Raw genomic sequence first — 19,984 nt, forward strand, 5'->3', positions numbered from 1 at the left:
TGTTGTGTTATCTGCAAATTTAATAATAATATTTTTGAGGTAAGCAGGAGCCAGCGGTGTTCTGTCAGGACAAGTGTCAAATTGAAAAATAGGCATAAAAAAAAAGTAGCAAAGTAAAGTGATGTCTCTCCTTTTATCTAAGACAGTGCTGTGATGAAGCTCCTCACCTGCCAACCGGTAAAAGTAGTGTTTTAGGCCTGCCACTTCTTTTGTCCTACACACTGTCTTCAGTTCTTTTTAAGGGCACATCAGTCTGAGTCTGTGTGAATACGAAAAGTTTGGGAGTCACGTTTGTGTTGCAAAGATACAATTTTCTGTCTGTCAAACTGTTATCTTCACCATTTTTGTTGATTCAGCTAAAAGGCAAAAGGCTTAACTAATTCCATGAGTTCATTCAGCATAAAAAAGGCACCTATTTATGAGGAGTCAGTGTTAGGTGGCTTAACAATCTAAATTAAATATTAAAATCCTCTGACAATGGTGAGGAGCAAGAACTGGACTGTCCTGAGTGAAAACCTAGCCAATGAGTTATCATATTTCCCAATGTTGGTTTCCAAACCACCTGCCCGCCCATCTGGCAGGGTGATGACAATACCCCATCAGCCTTTTACGCCTGAGGAATAAAAACACACAGGAGTATAAACAGAGGGAGCATAAAAGACATTTTGACAATGAAAACAGGGAAGACTGGAATATAAACAAACAGTGGACTTATTAGAGATAAGATAGATGGACACAGAATGGACACAGACATGGGAAGAAATAATCAAAGACAAACACAGAACTGAAACATCATGGAAACAAAGTCATGGAATAAACAAGAGAACAGATACAGAGATGAATACTAACACATCCAATGTCAGACCGCAGAACACAGAAACGAGACAGAGGGAGAAACGTATAGGAAAACGCTGAGGGAACTAAAAACTATCATTAGTAACAGTGACGTCTTGAACCAAAACCTGAAATTCAACTATAATAACCAGAAAGTTAATCGTAAAGTGAACTGAAAACTCAATATCAGCAGAGATAAAACTGTCTGGGAGTCATAAGAAATCAATAAAGGAACTAAACATTCAACAAATACCAAATCAAAACTAGAACACTAGCATAATGGTAAAGTTTATATAAATCTTTCAAATCCCCAAATGATACAAAACCCAAGGACGTCCTGATAAGTCTGGCCAGAGGTTATAAAGTATCAGTTCAGAATAAATCTTAGCCACAGACACACAGGTAACACATGTCTGCCACTTCCTCTGTGTGTTGATGGTGCAGAGGAAGGGTCGTCCATGACAGTTACTCCTCCTGTTACTGTGTGTTTTCAGCTGCTTCTGTGCATCTGACTGCAGATAACTGAAAAAGTAATGTAAAACAGGTGAAAACATAATTGTAACTGTAATGTAATTATTAAAATCAGTACAGCAATGTGTTAGATTAATCCGTTACTGAAAAATGTAATGCGATCGCAGTAACATGGGTGTAACATGTTACACCAAACACTGGTCTTCAGTCATCTAGCAACCACTGCCTAAGAAACATGTGCGTTTGTTTTATTAAATATTCATTGTGAGATAAGCAATGGACAAACAGCATAGTAACATATAGAATAAAACCAGCTGTATTTCATTTTTCTGCACCTACCAACTACTATTGCAGTTTTCATGTTAAACTGTGTGACAATGGCCACTTGGCAGTTTACTAGTGACTGCCTAATGGGAAACCTGCTTACACAAACTGGATGTCAAGAGGAATGGATTATGTTTTTCTGAGTCTGTGTGAATGTACAGTCATAATCACAACAATTGCTAGAATTATCATTTAGAATATAAATGGATTAGAAAGACCTGCTGAGACCACTTGAGGATTATTCCCTGTTAAATCCTGCAGGATGTGACTGATTTGTGCCACTAAAAAATTTCAGTCATTGCTGTCACTCTTGTTTCTCAGTTAGAATCCTAAAGCTTGAAACCTGGTAAATACTGGATCTTGATCAAGCCTTGCTAAGTTTAGTGGGTTACAGTTAGCGTTATTGCAATGTAATTTGTTCAGTGAGAAGTCCTAACAAGTATATAATAACAAGAGCTAAGACTGTGTGTGACCATTTTTCTTTTCTCAGCTTCTCTACAGCTGAGAGAAGACAAATGGGTCTGCCTGTGGAAAAATAAACACTCCACAATCATATTATCATCTGTTCACAAGCTCAGTCACATTCCCACCATTCCCTTGAAAGAGAAAGAAAATTGTATCTTTTTCTAGGCATTGCCATGTGTCGATTATTTCCACGCCTCTTGAACATTTGATTTTCCAGCATTCCCATAGTGATTAATAGCTCAATCTCAGGCTGGCTAATGAGTTTTATCAGGAGCCACTGGTGATTAATTAGCAACAGCAAAGAGCATGTCACGGCTTTATTCTGGCTAAGCCATTTCTTCCATGCTCTAAATCTTCCTTCTACAAAGAGATAGCTCAACCCCAGGTGACATTTTCAAATAGCCCTGAGGTTTAAAAGAGCTCCAGCTCTGGTCAAATCAGTGCAAATGAAAGGCACTGTGCCTTTCAAGCGAGGGACTGTAGTTATTCACCACAATATTAACTCAATCTTCTCCTAGAGGGAAATCTCTGCATTATTGACTATTAACATTGTGACACTCAACCTGAGGCAGCTGAAAAACAACGTCTTGTGTGTCTCGTGAAACTTCTGTAAAGGTTTAAGACGTCATTAATTTTATTTTTGTTCTGACTGTTGGCTATAACCTACTAGTTCACACTACTGTTTTTAAAGATTAGAGACTTGGGGGGGGGGGGGGGGGTTATGTGGGAGGAGAATAAGTGCCCAAAAACATATGATCTCTTTATTCATTATGGAATGAATTTTTCATCCTGTGTAACAGTTATAGACTGAAGATCTAATGGGAACTAAAAATGTAAGAGCTGCCAATGTCAGCAGTGTTATCTTAGCTTGGGCTTGGAGACTTCACTATGTGGATGAAGTATCATATATGCTGTAGGCAAAAACTTAGTTACTATCTGAATTAATTTTAGTTCAACCACTGTATTTGGCCAATAACCAAAACGAAGAAACTAAAACTAAATGAAGGCTCTAACAGGGTCACTCTCATATTGCGCCCAGCTGTAACAATAGATTTTATGTAAAAAAACAAGGAAAGATTGTTTACTTTTACTCTTTGCCTTCTAAGCAACACATGCTTCTTTATTGAATTGAATTGAATTGAATTGCATTGATATACCTTTATTAGTCCCACAAGGGGAAATTTCATAAGGCTGCCGACCTATTGCACGCAATGGCGGCACCATCTTACCCTCCGACCATACATACATTACACAAAACATCACATGGGGAAGACAGGTCAGAGAGGTATAACAATGGAAAATGCACCACATGAGAAAAGATAAGGAGAAAAAAATAACTCCCCCGAGACTGAGCTCCAACAGGGAGATCAGTTTGAGAACAGAAAAAAAACACCTCTGCACATAGCACATGAAAAAACTCTTAATACACCAAAGAAACACATGACAAGCAACAGTGGTGGGTAAAGGGTGCAGCATCGGAAGGAAATAAGCATCGAAGGCGTTTGGAAAGGGAGGGGGGATGAGTGTGTGCATATCAGTGTATATGTATGTGTGTGCGTGTCCATAGTTCAGGTGAGACAGTGTCCTTCGCCCTGCTAGGCTAAGTAAACAGTCTTCCAGCCAACCCAGGTGGCCTTGCATGGAATGGGAAGGAACAGACTAAACACAGTTGTTATCAGGGTGTTGTTGTTCAGCTCCAGCCTTGAGACCGCAGCTGGAGCCAAAGGGGTATCCACATGAAGTGATGGTGGTTTTTACTTTAGTGCGAACAGCTCATATGAATTTCAAAACAGTTCTACAGTCCAACACTGGTCTCTCAATCTCCCGTTGGAGAGCCGCGAGCTTTGCCATACTTGCGTTCTGTGATGTTGTCATTTCTTGTGCTCAAGGAGCCGATTTCTGAGAACTCACGGCAGTGTGCCTCCCCGAGATGTCATCCAATTTGCGCCCAGAGATGTTGTTCCAAGCTAGCCCTTCCGAGATGTATCCAGTCTGCAGTCAGAGATCTTATTCTGAGTATTCACAGCAGCCGTGGCCTCTCCAAGATCTTATCCGTGCTGACTCAATGAGCCCATTTTGAGAAACTCATGCCTCTCCCATCGTTCCAATCCCAGCGGGCAGCCTTGTGGGGGTTTGAACAGCCAGTTCCGCTTTCTTAATTCTTCGATAAGTCAGGGCCAAGCTTTATTACTGACTTGCTGCAATGAAAAGGAAGAATCCACTAGTTTTGGTTTGTAAAGCACAAGGGGACAAGGAGACATGATGGTGGAATGAGGAACAACAGGAAAGTATTCAAAGGAAGAGTTTAGCAAAGAATGGTGAACATGTAAGGAGTAGAGATAGTGAAGGTAGATAAATTTAAATGCAGAGTGTTGTGCACAGTTCAAAGCAATGTACAGTGCACAAGCGAGGTGAGGAAGCAAGGGCACTGTACCCACTCTAGGGTGAAGTGGGTGGAGATGAGTGTCAAAAGGATAGGAGCAAGAATGAAAGGAAGTATAGTCTGGAGACAGGAGGCCAAGTTGGAGGTGGCAGGGTCAAAGATGCTAAGATTTTCATTAGGAGTGACGAGGATGGACAGAATTAGAAATGGGTTGAGCGTTTTGAAAAACTAAAATAGAGAGGCAAGGCTGAAATGGTCTGAACATGTGCAAAGGAGGTATGGTGGATATATTGGACAAGGGATATTGAAGATGGAGTTTCCAGGATGGAGGACCTCAGTGGAGGTTCGTGGATACAGTGAAAGAGGGTTGGTATGACAGAGGAGGATGCTAGGGATAGGATGAGATGGAGGAAGATGATCTGTGGTGACCCAAAAGAAGCAGCCAAAAAAAGAAGTCGCAGCTTTACTTTCAGTCTACTGTGAACTTTAAGTGTGCATTTTCTGGTCATCAACCACGACCTTACTTTAGACTAATGTCACATTAAAATCTTGATGTTTTTCTCTGCAGTGAGAAACCAGACCTATGCTGCCCCTGATGAATAATGCAATACTCTACATTAGTAATATGTAACCTTTGTGTGGCTCAGATTTGTCTTCACTCTCTTTGAGTAATTGCTGTCATTTTAAAAATGTATGAGCACATTGTGAGGCCTACCATTAACATTAAGCTCTGTCGGAAATCTATCGTGGAGAAGGTGCAATTTAAAGGTGAGGCCAGAGAGAGGAGGAATGAAGTACCTTCAAAAAAATAAATAAAAAAGAATAAAATACTAAATATCACTAACAGAGATAAAACTTTATTCTTTGTATTTTTGTTTCAGGTTAAATATCGGGAAGAATGACCTGTTGACCTTTTATGATGGGGATGACCTTACAGCCAAACTGCTGGGTCAGTATGGAGGATCAAAGTCCCGCTTTAAGCTCTACACCTCCACTGCAGATGTCACCATCCAGTTTCAGTCTGACCCTGCCACTAACGTCTATGGCTATGGAAATGGTTTTGTGGTCCACTTCTTTGGTAAGTCTTAGGCACAATTGTACCTCAGCTCATATTCATTCTGCCATATTCCACATGTGAATTTTAAACCAGATACATTGTACACTGGTTTTGAAGGTTTTTCTTTAAACTCAAACGATGACATTGTCTGAAAGCTAAACCTTAAGTGAAACCTATAGTGGTTTTGCAGTGTTTCAGGTTTTCAGTCACATTTTGACACAGGGATCACTACACAATGCAAAACACCTCTATGTGTCTCATCTCAGGAGTGGGTAGAATGCTTGTCATTACTGCAATGATGTTGCTGCATTTTTAGTGGATCACCCACAAAACTTGCGCTCCTGTCAATGCATTTTTGCAGCTGCAGCCTCATACTTATTTCCTCTAACACATATTTATTATTAAGCAAAAGGCTGGGCAAAAAGAAAAAGTTTGAATTCATTTTTGCTGATATGGCACCTAAAAATGGAAGCAATAAGAGGCCATCCCTGGTTTTGGACTGAATGTTTCATTAGTGCAGCACCATGCCACAGCGACCACACTTTATCTGATAAGAGCTAATAAATTCAGAGGAAAAGGAAAGCTACAGAATACAGATTACCAGCAAAGGAAAGGGAAAGCTTGTTACAATCAGTTCATGAAACATGTTGGAGTAATGTAAACACAAGACATCAAAAACAGACAGGTGTTGGAGAATTTTGCTTGTCTAGTGCCCAGATGCAATTACGTTGGCGTGTTTGGTGAAATTAGACTCCTAAGAAGAGTGCTGTTATGTAGGAATGAGCAGAGGAAAGCAATCAGGTATGGCAGTTTGCCCAGAGAACAGGTCATTTAAAATGATGGAAAATACTGTCAACAACTGAGTCTAAGCTTTGAAGACAAATTAAGATATTCAAGTTTTAGATGTTTTATGTGCTATGAGCCACATCTACAAACCACCAATCAAATGGTAGAATGACACTGCACAGAATTCGCTGGTTGCATGTTCTTTTGTGCACAATAGGAATAAGAGTCCACCTCATACATACTTTAATGTCTCTGTAAAATTTTATAATGTTCCTCAACACACAGCAGCACACAGCTGTCTAACATATGAAAACAATACCAATGTATAATACTTTTTTTTGATGTTATAAGAATCAATGTTATTTCTTGTTGCATAGACAAGAAATGAGAATAGAAATCATGAGTAAAGTGGCTTTAAGTTTACAGGTTAACTTGCAATCACAATCTGCTTTTTAGCAGCAAACCATTTAATATAACAATTACAGTGTCTAATTGTTTTTGCGAGGTGAGAAGCATAAAGCAAATTTAAATGGACAATTTTTTTTTTTTTAAAAGACGGATTGTTTTATTTATAGTCTGAGGAGCATGTGTGTACCAGGTGATCCCAATCCTATCAGAAACTTTTCCACAATAAGTTTAGATAACTTTAATTTCCAAAGAACTAACACATTTACTACTGCAGGAACATAGTACTAAATGGAGTTGTTATAGGAATGCCACCCACCACCACTAGGTTTTTTCAAGCACAAAAATCACTACTGACCCAGAGTTACAAGATTCATCCATACATTTTGCGCAGGGCCATAAAATTGCCTACTAATGTATTAGCTAAACACTCTCAGTTTCTCTCCAAGTTATGCAAAAATATCACATTACATGGACATTTTGGATTTAAAACAGTATCTTCAAACATTATTTTAGCCATAATTATATGGGCTCAAAATGTGGTCATAAATATTTTGTACTTGTAAAAAAGATTTGTATGTGTAAAAAAGATTTGTGTGTGCGTAAAAAAGATTTGTATGTGTAAAAAAGATTTGTGTGTGCGTAAAAAAGATTTGTATGTGTAAAAAGAATTTGTGTGTGCGTAAAAAAGATTTGTATGTGTAAAAAAGATTTGTGTGTGCGTAAAAAAGATTTGTGTGTGGACTTAGAAAAAAAACCCCTGCAAGTTACAAGTACAAATTTTGACCCTATTTTTCTTCCTTTCATCTGATTGGTCAATGTCATGTCAATCACAAATGTAACAATCCAATCAGAGAACAGATGGGTTTGGCTGTCGGAGGGGCGCTTTTTTGAACTGCAGGTCCTTGAAGGGTGATACAGTTTGAAGCTGGAGGATCTCTATATAAATATCCGATAGCAGCTAGGTCCCCTAACTTTCAGTAGCTGTTGAAAGGAAAAAGTTGTGGTATATCAGTGGTTAGAAATACCATTATTACTTTAGGATTAGTTTAACACAAAGTCAGGGCTGACCCAGGACCATTGCTGTGAGTCACAGTGCGCAGCATAAAAGTCCTTTCACATCAGACGCAGGATGTGCTGCTAATGCTAACTGCTAACTAAAAGCAAAGGATCCAGAATTTGTTGCGCTGGCTGCTGGGCTCTGTGGGTTTTTGCAGCAGCTCTACCTGTACTAGATGCACCTGCTCCTTGTCTTTTCTGTCTCTGACTTTATGTCCTCTACAAGAGTTTCTGTTTTTTTTGCTGGTTCTTCAAATGTTCAATAAAAACATGTATGCTAATTCATAACGAAGAAAGCTTTGTAATGAAGACTGTCATTTCCAAAACACTGCCCGCCCCCACCCCGCGGTCTGCAGCGCTGTTGAAAAGGCTGTGGAAGTCCCTGTATTAAACACGTAGACCTGTGACACAAATATCACCAAACTCGGACGACCACAGACTGTTTTCCTTCGTGGTGATGAAGGAAAACGCTGGGTTGGCATGTAAAAGGGCATTTATTCCCTTCAAAGACCTGCAGTTCAAAAAAAGCGCCCCTCCAACAGCCAAACCCATCTGTTCTCTGATTGGATTGTTACATTTGTGATTGACATGACATTGACCAATCAGATGAAAGGAAGAAAAATAGGGTCAAAATTCATACTTGTAACTTGCAGGGGTTTTTTTTCTAAGTCCACACACAAATCTTTTTTACGCACACACAAATCTTTTTTACACATACAAATCTTTTTTACGCACACACAAATCTTTTTTACACATACAAATCTTTTTTACGCACACACAAATCTTTTTTACACATACAAATCTTTTTTACAAGTACAAAATATTTATGACCACATTTTGAGCCCATATAATTACTGAAAGGTAGAGAGACTGATTAACTGACATTAGTAAAAGATAGAAAGAACTTTAAAGTCTTGTAAAGCACCTTTCAGTCGAACCTTACATCCATCAGATTTTTGTCTTCTTCTTTTTGCTGTCTCTTGCAGAAGTAGCTCGTAATGACACTTGCCCTGAGCTCCCTGAGATCTCTAATGGCTGGAAGAGTACATCTCACCCTGAGTTGGTTCAGGGCACCGTAGTGACTTACCAGTGTTACCCTGGTTATCAGGTGGTAGGCTCCGAACTACTCATGTGCCAGTGGGACCTCACCTGGAGCGGCGATCTCCCGAGCTGTGAAAGAGGTGAGAAATTGGTATAGCCAAGTATAGGTCAAAATTCAATAGTCCAGATGAGCTACAGCTAAAAAAAATGTATTTAGTGATAAACAATTAACTGTCTCACTGTTAATCTGTGTTTTTGTCTAAGTAATCCATTAATCATATAGAATATAAAACAGAGGAAAGCAGTGACTCCTTGCGTTAAAGCACCTGTGAGTGAAAAATACATTTATGGTTTGAGCAGCACCCATGAAAAACTTGCCAAATCTTCTCTGCCAGTTCCAAACATTTTAGATTATCACCCCAGGTTAGGACCACCTGTGAGCATGGACCCTGCTACAGTGGTCACTTGATGTCTGCTTCAAGCATGCCATGTTTGAATGATCTTGATAGGGCTTGTGTCACAGTGCAACTTCAAGCTGGTGTTCCACAAAGCCGATCTGCAGAATTATTTGGAGTGAGCCCTTCTCTTATCTCCAGATTGAAGGCAAAGTTGTAACTACAATATCAGAGACAGGCTGTAAAGTAGAGAAGACGTGATGGTGTGGGACGACATCTCCCTGACTGGTAAAACAATGCTTGTCATCACTAAAGGCAACCTCAATGAGGAGAGCTATTGAGATGAGATTCTGCAACCAGTGGTAATCCCATATCTCAACTCCACACTCGCCCCCACAGAGCAGAGTTTATCAGGGACCAGCTCCAGAATTTGGAGTAGAGATTATGGAATGGCTTCCCTGTAGTCCTAACCTCAGCCCCAATGAGCACTTCTGGGATGCTGGTCAGTAGTTGGTCAGTAATGACCAATCTTTGTTTCTTTGTCCTCCCAGTGGTGTCTTGTACTGACCCTGGAAAGGTGGAGCATAGCAGACGGGTGCTGTCAGGTACTCATTTCACCGTAGGTTCAACTATTCAGTATATCTGCAACAAGGGCTTCACTCTGTCTGGAAACAGCCTGCTAACCTGCTTCAGTCGGGGATCATCAGGCCCCAGGTGGAGCCAGAAGCTACCTAGATGCCTGCGTACGTACACACTTTTCCTTCCCTTTTAATAATTACTGTAGATGACTGAAATTAGTAGACAGACTTCATGAGGAGATTTTTCTGGTGTGTGAAGGTATTTGTAAGCTTTATATGTAAGCTCTGTCTTATGGGTCTGTATGTAGCCATTGTACTTGTGCCACTTTTAATGAGAGCTTATAGTTTTATAAATAAACTGTGAATTAAAAAAAACTGTAAAAGCCTAAAATGAAAAGTAAAGAGGGTGTCAGTCTTCACAAGAGATGAGCTAACGGCTGTGCCTCTGGTCCTACTTTTAATTTTGGAAGTTTTAGGAAACACAAAAAAACCAGGCACTCTAAGAGCAATGGTCTCTTGGGATAATATAGTATTGCAAGGCCTGTTGGATATGACAGAAAACAGTTCTGATCGACAGATGTCATTGCAGACATTCCCCAACTCTCTTTGTAGTAATCACCATTGATCAATGATCGTCACAATTTGTATTTTAATAACAAATGAGGTTGTTGTTGTTGTGGTTGTGACAACTGTTAGACATTTGGAGTTAGTTTTAGTAATTATGCACCACTGCTTATAAGGTTGTGGAGAACTGCTGTCACCTGTCAGCTGAGACTGAAGAAGTCATTCTGATGAGTGAAGAAACACCCTCACTGAAAAATGCTGCATCCAGATGAACAGAATCAACTTTCTGGGATTTTCTTACCTTTCTTATTAAGAAACACACAAGTCCATTGGAAGACCACTCAGTGTATGTAGCATTCATTGACAGAAGTCAGCTCTCTAACTGTGAGGCCCAAGGTACAGATGAGAGAAACAGTGCAAATGCAAATTTTCTGCATCATACCAGTGAACTCTGGACTGCTCATCTGCAACATTATGTCCATCTTTTATATACAATCCCCTTAAATAATAGGACAAAATCCCAACATTGCCCCCTGCGAGCAAGCCCTTGATGTCACTGGAAAAGAAAAACTTTCTTTTACCAGAAAGAAACGTCAGCCATAGCCAGGATCAGCGAGGGCAGCCATCTACCGTGACCAGTTGGTGGTGGTGAAATGAAAGAAAAAGAGAGCAGTGGGAGACAGGACAAATGTACTCTATGGGAGAAAGAGTCAGAGTTTAATAGTTACTAGTGAGTAAATGTAATAGTAGTGTATAAATATGTATTAATACAAAAAAAGAAATGCACAGCATAGGAAGCCCCCAGCAGCCTCAGCCTATGGCAACATAACTACGATGGTCCAAGGTCACCTGATCCAACCCTAAATATAAACTTTATCTACAAGGAAAGTATTAAGCCTGCTTATTAATTTAAAACTGGTATGAAGGCCTTCTTTAAAATTGTCTGAACTAGTATCATCAACTACTTTAAGTCTTTTACTATTCAGATTATAATATCCTAGTTGTAGAGACATTCACTGCACTTTTACAGATTTCTAACTAACTTCATCAATGCTAAATTTAATGACCCAATTTTGTTTAAAACCAGAAACCAAGCAGGACACCTAACCAGACCAAACAAGCTTCAGTGTGTATTAAATCTCCAATTAGACCTGGGGAATACAAAGAACACAGGATATGATTCATCTCATTTTCATCATTTTCAAATCGTTAATTAAGACCTTGTGTCCTGTGAATGGTGGTACTGTCATCATGGAGGACACAACTCCCATCAGGACAGAAATTTTGACATTTCTTAGTTATTAGTGAATATCGTAAGAGTGACAGTGATGCTGTTACAACAATAGATGCTGTCTTTCTTTGCAGATTGTGAATAACCAACATAATTTAATTGAAATCTTGACAATATCATTTTCCACCTGTCCCGCTGATTAAATAATGGCATTCTGTTAGAAATACTAATTAACAACAACTCTGTGACCTGCCATGGAGTTAATTAATTACACAGTTGTGACCATAATTTTTCATTACTTTGCCTTCAGCTGAGACCTTCGAGCCTTGCAATCATCCAGGAACCCCCACTTATGGGATGCCCAGCTCTAATAAGCTCCACTTCCAGGCTGGAGAGACCCTGCATTATTCCTGCCAGAATGGCCATCAGCTGCTGGGTGAACCTCTTCTCTACTGTGTTCCTGGACACCCGTCCCAGTGGAGTGGGCTGCCACCTGTCTGCAAAGGTAGAAAACTGCAGCATGACTTGTTTCTACATTGTCAATTCATTTTTTAAGATCATGTGAAGGAAAACAGCTCAGAAAAACTGGTTGTGGCCAAGCCAGAAGCAAAAAGGTTATATTTGGAAATGTAAATTCCATATTAAATCAAATTCAAAACATACAAAAGTCAAAGAAAAAAAATGCAAAAAAAGGTATTAATGAACCTTGAATAGCAACGTGATCTGGAAAGATGACATTAACGTGACCATGATGAAACCTTACAGACTGAAAGACAGATCATCTTAAGAAAAAAAAAGTAAAGCAGAAACTCACATCAATCACAGTGAAAGGCCATAGATGAAAAAGAACTGTCTTTTTTCAAATTGATTTTTTTTTGTCCTGACAATTTAGAGAAGGTTGTTCCAGTCTAGAGGCTAAAATAACAAAAGAGCAGCCTTTACCTTGAGCCTGCTGTTTGATCAAGGCAACTCAGGGATACAGGGTGCAGTAAGGACATGTTAAACAAACAACCACGAGGCAGGAGAGACCTATCAGGACTCCAGTGAGGGTATGCATCTGTAATTTGCTTTTACTAGAGGAGTCTCAGAGGTTGCACAGTCAAGCTGCTGTATATGCACAAAATAATGAACTGATTTGTTGTCTGATTGCAAACGGTACAGTATATCTGAGCAGAAAAAGGGTTTCAATAAGCCTTTGTTGCATTTTGTACCAAAATTATAAGAATTCCAATACAAATTACATTTCAGTAAACAAAATACATCTCCTTACATTTATAGTTCCTGCTCTGTTCTTCCAGGTTTATTTTGGTAATGATTTTTCCCCATTCTCGTACATTGTCTCATTGTCTTGAATAGTTTCGGCTGTCCTCCCAGGTGTAGCCTCTCTGCCCTTGTGTTTGCATCTCATCTGGTCCTTTGCAATATCATCCTGCGAGTTTTCTGCCATTTGGATTCTGTACTGTAATCTTTGCAATGTACAGTACAATAAAGTAATAAGGAGTATATCCAAATGCACTTCAGTAAGTTTTTTTATTTTTACCTGATTTATAAAAAAAAATATATAAAAAAATAAATCCTGATATACTACAGGTAGCCCAAACAATCAAAAGCTCATTTCTTAAGCAATTTAACTGGAAAACTTTAAGGGAGCTGACTTATTTAGATAGATGAGATGAAATTAATTAACATACCAACCAGGAAAATTGTAAGCTGATAGATTCAATTTTAAATGGAATTAAACTCATAACAATCCAGAAAACTGTGAACATTATGCATATATATGATTGCAAGTAAAAAAATGTTGATAAAAAAAAGTATTCACTGTGCTTGCAAAATGTCTCCTTCAGTTAGGCTGTAGTTGCACATGTAATTTTTCATGTGATCAAGTCAAGAAGTTTTCTTCTGTTAAACTTTCATCACTGTTGACAGAGTGTATCTGGTGGTATAGTTAATAAAATTCAGTTAAATCAGCCAAACGGTACCTTATTAAGTATTTTCTTAATTTCTTTTGCTGTTTTTTATTTAACATTCATTCTTTCTGTATTCTCAGCCCACCCAACAGAGTATGATAAGCACAGAGTAGCTGGTAAGTTTACCTACAGAGATAAAAGTCTTTGTATAAACTTTCTGATTCTACCTGCACACGAGTTACCATCAGGGATGAACAGTTTAAAGGATCATTTGTGCTAGAAATATTTCCAATATATATGCAATATATAATCATAATTTGTATAAAAAATAAAGACAACTGGAGGGGAATTCAACTAAGGTGTGTAATAGCAATCAAACATATTAACAGACCTATTATTTCAACGCTTATGCATTTTTTTGTAATTTTTAGAGTGTATAATAAAACTAAAGACATCAAATCACAGTTTGTCATTTAAAAAAGTATATTACTGTACTTTCTGCCTTGGTAGTTACTTTGCAAACCACTGGTAATATTGGAGTCAGCTCTACAAGGTGATCACTTGGTTGGGTTCCAGTTAGCAGGCAAACCTCTGGGTCTTAATAAGTTAATTCAGTCAATGTATGAATCCATATTAAAGCAACCAAATAAAAAAAAACAAGTATATTGTTATTTCAAGACATGGAGGCCCATCAATGAAGATAAATCTCAATAACTTCACAAAGACTAAAAGGCTCTGACCCTAGGACTCCAATAGTAAAGGAAGATGAAGCTTCTGAGGAGGAGGAGGAATTCATCAGTATTATCATCTTATATTAATGACCACATCACTGCTTTCTACATTTTAAGTAGTAGGCCCATCTTAATATCAACTGTTCAGTGTGAATCAGAAATTCATGATGAAAATGCTGCAAATAAAGTTAAACCTTCACAATCTTTTTTTTCTCCAACAGTACCTACTGCAGACCTAAGGATGGAAGGAGCCCAAGTAGCATTGGCTGTCTTCATCTCCATCACCTTCTTCCTCATCCTCATCATTGGGCTCTACCTTTATTTTTCAAAGTATGTCCACATTAGTTGACAAATGCTGCTGAAAAAAAAAAGAATAAATGACATTATGACTAGAGAAAAGAATTTAAATATACACAGCATAATCTTTACAATTTTTGGAATAAGCACTTATTTCCAGCACGGTAATACTACAGCCTCTCTTTGTCATGCAATGAGAGAAGCAGTGCAAATGCAGAGTCATGCAATGTGCATGCAAGCTTTTAGTAACATATATTTCTGAACTCTGTCACAAATAAGGAGATTTGGGTGGCTTTGGTCTGACTGGGATGCACTGAAAGCAAATGAAAATATATTTAGCAGAAAGGACCTGCCAAGGAATTAGTATCATGGATTTTAGAACAATGTTGAGCAAAAGGCCAGAGAGTGGCCTCAAACTGATGCAGAAAGCAAACACACACTTCTAATTTATACCTGAATTGGGGTTTTGTGGGAGATAATCATTAGTAATGAGAGTTTGGTCTTCAGTTCTAAATAAACAGTTTTTCAGTTAAAGCACGTAAGGTCATGTTCTTTATGCACATACATCTCTGTAAGCGCTTGCTTATGAAAACAGTAGCTGTTTTAACAAGCTAGTGTTGTTGGGGTTTTTTTTTGTTTTTTAATTGTTTTTGTCTTCTTTTAATTGATGTGTGCTTCTCTCTATGTGCTCAGGTTCCAGAAGAAGCCACTAAGACTCACTCTGTACTCCAACTTACCATATGAAAATATCACTGGAGAGTCTACACTTTATAACTCCGTTTATGAGACAATGGTGAGTCAACATTCCCCACAGCTGTCAGTCTGTTACGCTATCAAATCTAATGGCCCTCCACTCATTTAGAACCACTTTGTGGTTCACTTGCATTGTACTGTGGTATACTGATGGATGTTATTTTAATATTATCTACCCTTATTATATTAGTAAGGTAAGGCTACATAGAAGGCTACGTATCTCTGAATAATGCAATATGGGTCATCAGCACCACAAAGTTTTCCTCGATGATTTGAATCAAATCCAAGAGTGGAAGATCTACTGAAAGTTACTACTATGACACTGTCAAAGAAAAACATCATATATTGATCACACATCCCAAGTTTTCAGTATACCATCTCCTTTAGGAGAAGCAACAGTAACATATCTGTGATTAATAAATAAGAACAAACGTTTGCTTTCAACACTTAGTTCTTCAATAACATATGGCAAATGAGGATGTTCCTTTAGTGTCTAAGTTGCTGTTTTGTTCACCTTCCATGCTTCCGATTTCTGAAGAACAATGAGGTGAGTCAGTCCTCGATCCTCCTGTGAAATACTCTTGTGATTATACTTCCTGAATACTCACTTATGTATCAAAAGTGAATTCATTTGCCTAAATACTCTAAAATATTGGCACATTTGTCCTATCTATAATAACAGTTTGGTCACAAAAGGACCAAATTTGAGGTACATGTACTAGGATTTTTTTCAAGCTTTATTACACTTCTACTTTGCTCCATTTTTAGCAGCCAGATCTCTGACTGTCTGTCAGCCGGGCTACAGCGCTGAAGTGAAACCTATTTTCTTCAGTCAATGTCTTAGATTTACAGAGAGCCTTTTTTATAGGGCCACACACTCCTTTTTTCAAGAAAAACATCTACTATAAGGGTGTGTGGAAACCATTATTGTGAATTTAAATGTTATTAAGAAATGATCAGACAAAAGAGAAACACAAGTGTTCAGTTTATAAGCCATATGACAAAAAAAACATCATCCAGAATGTGATTAAAGTGGTGGTTGAGCTGTTGAGCCAATTGGGTCTAATAATATATTAAATGCAGTGTTGAGGCTGTCATTGTTAAGCATCTACATGGGTGTTAAAATCACTCACAATTATTTTGAGCACTAAATCAAACAAAAAGTCTGAGAAATCTGAGAGGAACTGTGAGTAAAGGTCAGGTGGATCATAGATAACAACAAATTAAACTGGTTTTTGGGTTTTACAATTCGGGTGAACCAAGCTCAGACTCTGTTACAGAGAAGAGTTGATGAGTATTATTTTGTTCCATGTAGTGCAGCGGTCCCCAACCTTTTTTGCGCCACGGACCGGTTTATGCCCGACAATATTTTCACAGACCGGCCTTTAAGGTGTCGCGGATAAATACAACAAAATGAAACTAGTACCGGTACCGAAAAAATATTTATTCATAACACACGTGAAAAGACCCAGGAAAACCGAGTTAACGATAAAAACGATAACAAAATAACGCTGAAAACCCATAAAAACCCTGAAAACCATACATTTCACACCTGAGCCTCAACTCTCGCGGCCCGGTACCAAACGACTCACGGACCGGTACCGGTCCGAGGCCCGGGGATTAGGGAACGCTGATGTAGTGCACCTCTATAAAATTATCTGCATTTTTAAAGTTTCTCTGCTCATTTATTGTTTTTTTATTAATAATTTAAAAACTATAATTGTTTCCATTGTTGTCCATCATGTTTGTGTAACATGCTGTCCTGCCATTTTAAAGTGTACACTGGTTTAGTTTTCTGACTGCTTTGAGTGCTGACCAAACTCGTGCAATGTCTTCACAGGAATCCAGAGAATACGAGGTTTCTATCTGAAGACTCCAGTGTATGTGTGTGTTTAATGGACAGATAAGACGCCTGCTGGCCTTTTCAACATCCCCCACACTTATTCCTTTGGTAACTCGCTTGACACCTCCACCCTGGTTTCTCTACACTGAATATGAACTTTTCTTTATTTACCTGGCAGAGGACACCACAGCACCCCTGGAAAAGCTGAGCCACCAGAATATTTTTCTAGTTCTTCAACAGTTACCGTCCAGCAGCAGTTTGTACAGTTTTTAACGCTGTGCTCACATCCTGAGAACTTTCGGTGCAAAGTAACATCTCAGAAAGCAGAGGGATCAATGCAAAGCAATGCCATTAAGTGCATATAACCACAGGTGTTAGGCTGTGTTTTGTACATTATACACATTGTCATCTAGCACCATTAAAGGAACAATGCTTACGGATTGTTGGGATGCGGTACATTGGTATATTAAGATTTTACACTTTAATGTTAGAAAAAAGCAACAGTATAAACAATTATCTGATTATCCCCAAACTGTTGTTGCTTGAATCTGTTCTTTGACAAATAAAATGTCTTAAATAAAAGACCTTTGAAGGAATATTTGTCTCTCTAAAAGGGTGATGTTCTCATGTCTGTATGTTCAGCACAGTGATCAATGCAATATATAATTTTCTTAGATTAGCATAAAAACTGAAAGCAGGGGGAAACAGCTAGAGCTCGAAGATAAACCAAAACTCCAAAGTTCCATTTAAAAACAAACTACATCTGATAACAATGACTCAAGCTGGAAAAAAAATATTAAAGCCCCTTTTATAGTTTTATGGATTTCTTAAACTTTTCATTCTCTGAATTCTTTGAAAAACTGAAGAAAATAATTAAATGCTGTTATAGTTTATTGCTAGTGTAAACTTTGTCATTGGATGGTGAGTGCAAGGCTATGAGTGAATTTTATATTACAGTGCACCAATTACACATGCACTTCAGATGGTGGATTTTGGGCAGATTTTAAAATAGTATAAGATGAATGATAAGTTGTCTGTTGTGTCTCCAGCTGCTTTAGCTATTAAATGCTAGCAGATTAATGAGCCAGTAAATTTGTATGTAACATGGTATTACATTCAAAACTTATTGGTTTGCAATAATGAAGCAATAATTTCCAACATAACAACCAGTACACTTTTAGTAATGTTATTTAGTAATTGATAAAGTATTTATTTTCCATCTTTAAGAAGATTCTGTGCTATTTAAACATTCGTCAGCTACGGCCAAGAATGGTTTTGTATCTAGCATCCAGTGGCCTTCATTGGAATTGCATTTTTTTTTTTTTTTTTTTTTGCACTTAGTATGCTATAATTTTTTTTCCTTCCATGTATTTGTTGAGTTTTAAACTTTATACTGACACCATCATTAAACAAAACAAAACCAACATAACAGGACAAAACAAACTAGACAAAACAAAACAAAACAAACAACCCGGCTCAAGAATACAAATAAATAAATGGAAAATCCAGACACTTTGATTATGAGATACAATTAACAATACACATATGTAAAACAGCAGTGACTTGCTTGCATTATACCAGGGCCCGTGAGAAAATAGCAGAAATATCCAAACTGGCTTACGCCATAAATGGGTCCCATATTTTATTAAACTTTTTGTCCCTACTATGTAACTTGCATGTTAAGAAATCTAGTGACACATATTCCAATACCGTCCAGTGCCACTGAGTCTTAGATGGGGCCGTGTCCATGATCCAGTTCAAAAGGACACATTTCCTAGCACAGAATGTTAACAGTGCGTAGAGCTGCTTTCCAAACTTCCCCTGATTTTGTCGTTTGCCACTCCAAGTAACATGCACAATGGGTTGCATTGACACACCAAAATTGTTGTATTTTGCGGCAGGTGCATAGACAGTGCGTGGGGTTGCCCACCTCTATTTTTCATTTAGGGCACAGCGGAGAAAGGTCAGAATTGTATTTATGGCGTTGAGAAGGTGATATGTGAGCTCTGTGTAGAATTTTAATTTGGATTGCCTTTACTTTATTACAGACACTCAGAGATTTAGCATTCTCCCAGACTTATTGGAATTGCATTTTAAATTATGAAGCCTGGTAAAATACTAGCATCATTGTTCACCAGTTGATTTATTGTTAGCCTGTGTAGAAACTGAACGGAGACAGGGTCCAGTCCAACATTAGTGCAAGGCAACAGGACCTTTTTCTAAAAGTTTTGCTTCTTTTTCATGAGAGCTCTCATGCCACTTTTTTTTTTATTCAGTCTGTGTTTTTTAATTTTTCTAAGTGCCACACTAGCTGTTTTCCCCTGATTCCACTATGCTAAGCTAAGCTAATTCCAAGCTATAGCTCAGTAGTGTTTTTGTTTTTTCATTTCACTTAGCTAACACTACTATTTAAAGAAATGATTGAACATTGATTTCTTACTAATTAATTTACATTAAAATGACATTATTATACTCTGTCAAGATCCAGCACTATAGGGATCATTGCAATTTGATTTGACTTTATGAAATGATGGTATTGACCCTACATTCATATGCATTATGCAGAATGAAAGACAGGACTGATTTATCCTTGGTTCAGTTACAAACTAAGTTATAATAATTTAGGTAGCATCTCATCCAGAGCTAGCACTGATTGCAGATCAGGTACAAATTCAGACTTTTGTTGTCATTCAACATACAATGTATACAATATTGTCCTATGATAACATGTACCCTTGCAAACTACTTTGATGATAACCTATTTTTTGATTAATTGTATATAAAGTATTTATTGATCTACTTCACAAACATCTTCAATAAAGGTTATTATTCAGAAAAACAGTGGGCACTTTCAAAA

General features: G+C 38.0%; 1 protein-coding gene across 2 annotated transcripts in view; it reads left to right on the forward strand.

Annotated features, from left to right (window-relative positions):
- Window positions 1-19,984, forward strand: part of sez6b (seizure related 6 homolog b) — a 232,991-nt gene extending 213,007 nt beyond the window's left edge. Inside the window, exons 10-17 of one of the 2 annotated variants that reach the window (XM_084950183.1) lie at window positions 5,359-5,555; window positions 8,771-8,965; window positions 9,772-9,963; window positions 11,904-12,098; window positions 13,644-13,679; window positions 14,456-14,564; window positions 15,225-15,324; window positions 17,125-19,984. In XM_084950183.1, coding sequence (XP_084806309.1) covers window positions 5,359-5,555; window positions 8,771-8,965; window positions 9,772-9,963; window positions 11,904-12,098; window positions 13,644-13,679; window positions 14,456-14,564; window positions 15,225-15,324; window positions 17,125-17,154 — 1,054 coding nt within the window. In that variant the 3' untranslated portion in view covers window positions 17,155-19,984. The remainder of the gene's footprint in view (window positions 1-5,358; window positions 5,556-8,770; window positions 8,966-9,771; window positions 9,964-11,903; window positions 12,099-13,643; window positions 13,680-14,455; window positions 14,565-15,224; window positions 15,325-17,124) is intronic. The other variant, XM_084950184.1, reaches the window with a different exon arrangement.

This window comes from Perissodus microlepis, chromosome 14 (assembly GCF_051167445.1).
Source record: "Perissodus microlepis isolate ML-2025 ecotype Zambia chromosome 14, ASM5116744v1, whole genome shotgun sequence".
NCBI classification, from domain to species: domain Eukaryota; kingdom Metazoa; phylum Chordata; class Actinopteri; order Cichliformes; family Cichlidae; genus Perissodus; species Perissodus microlepis.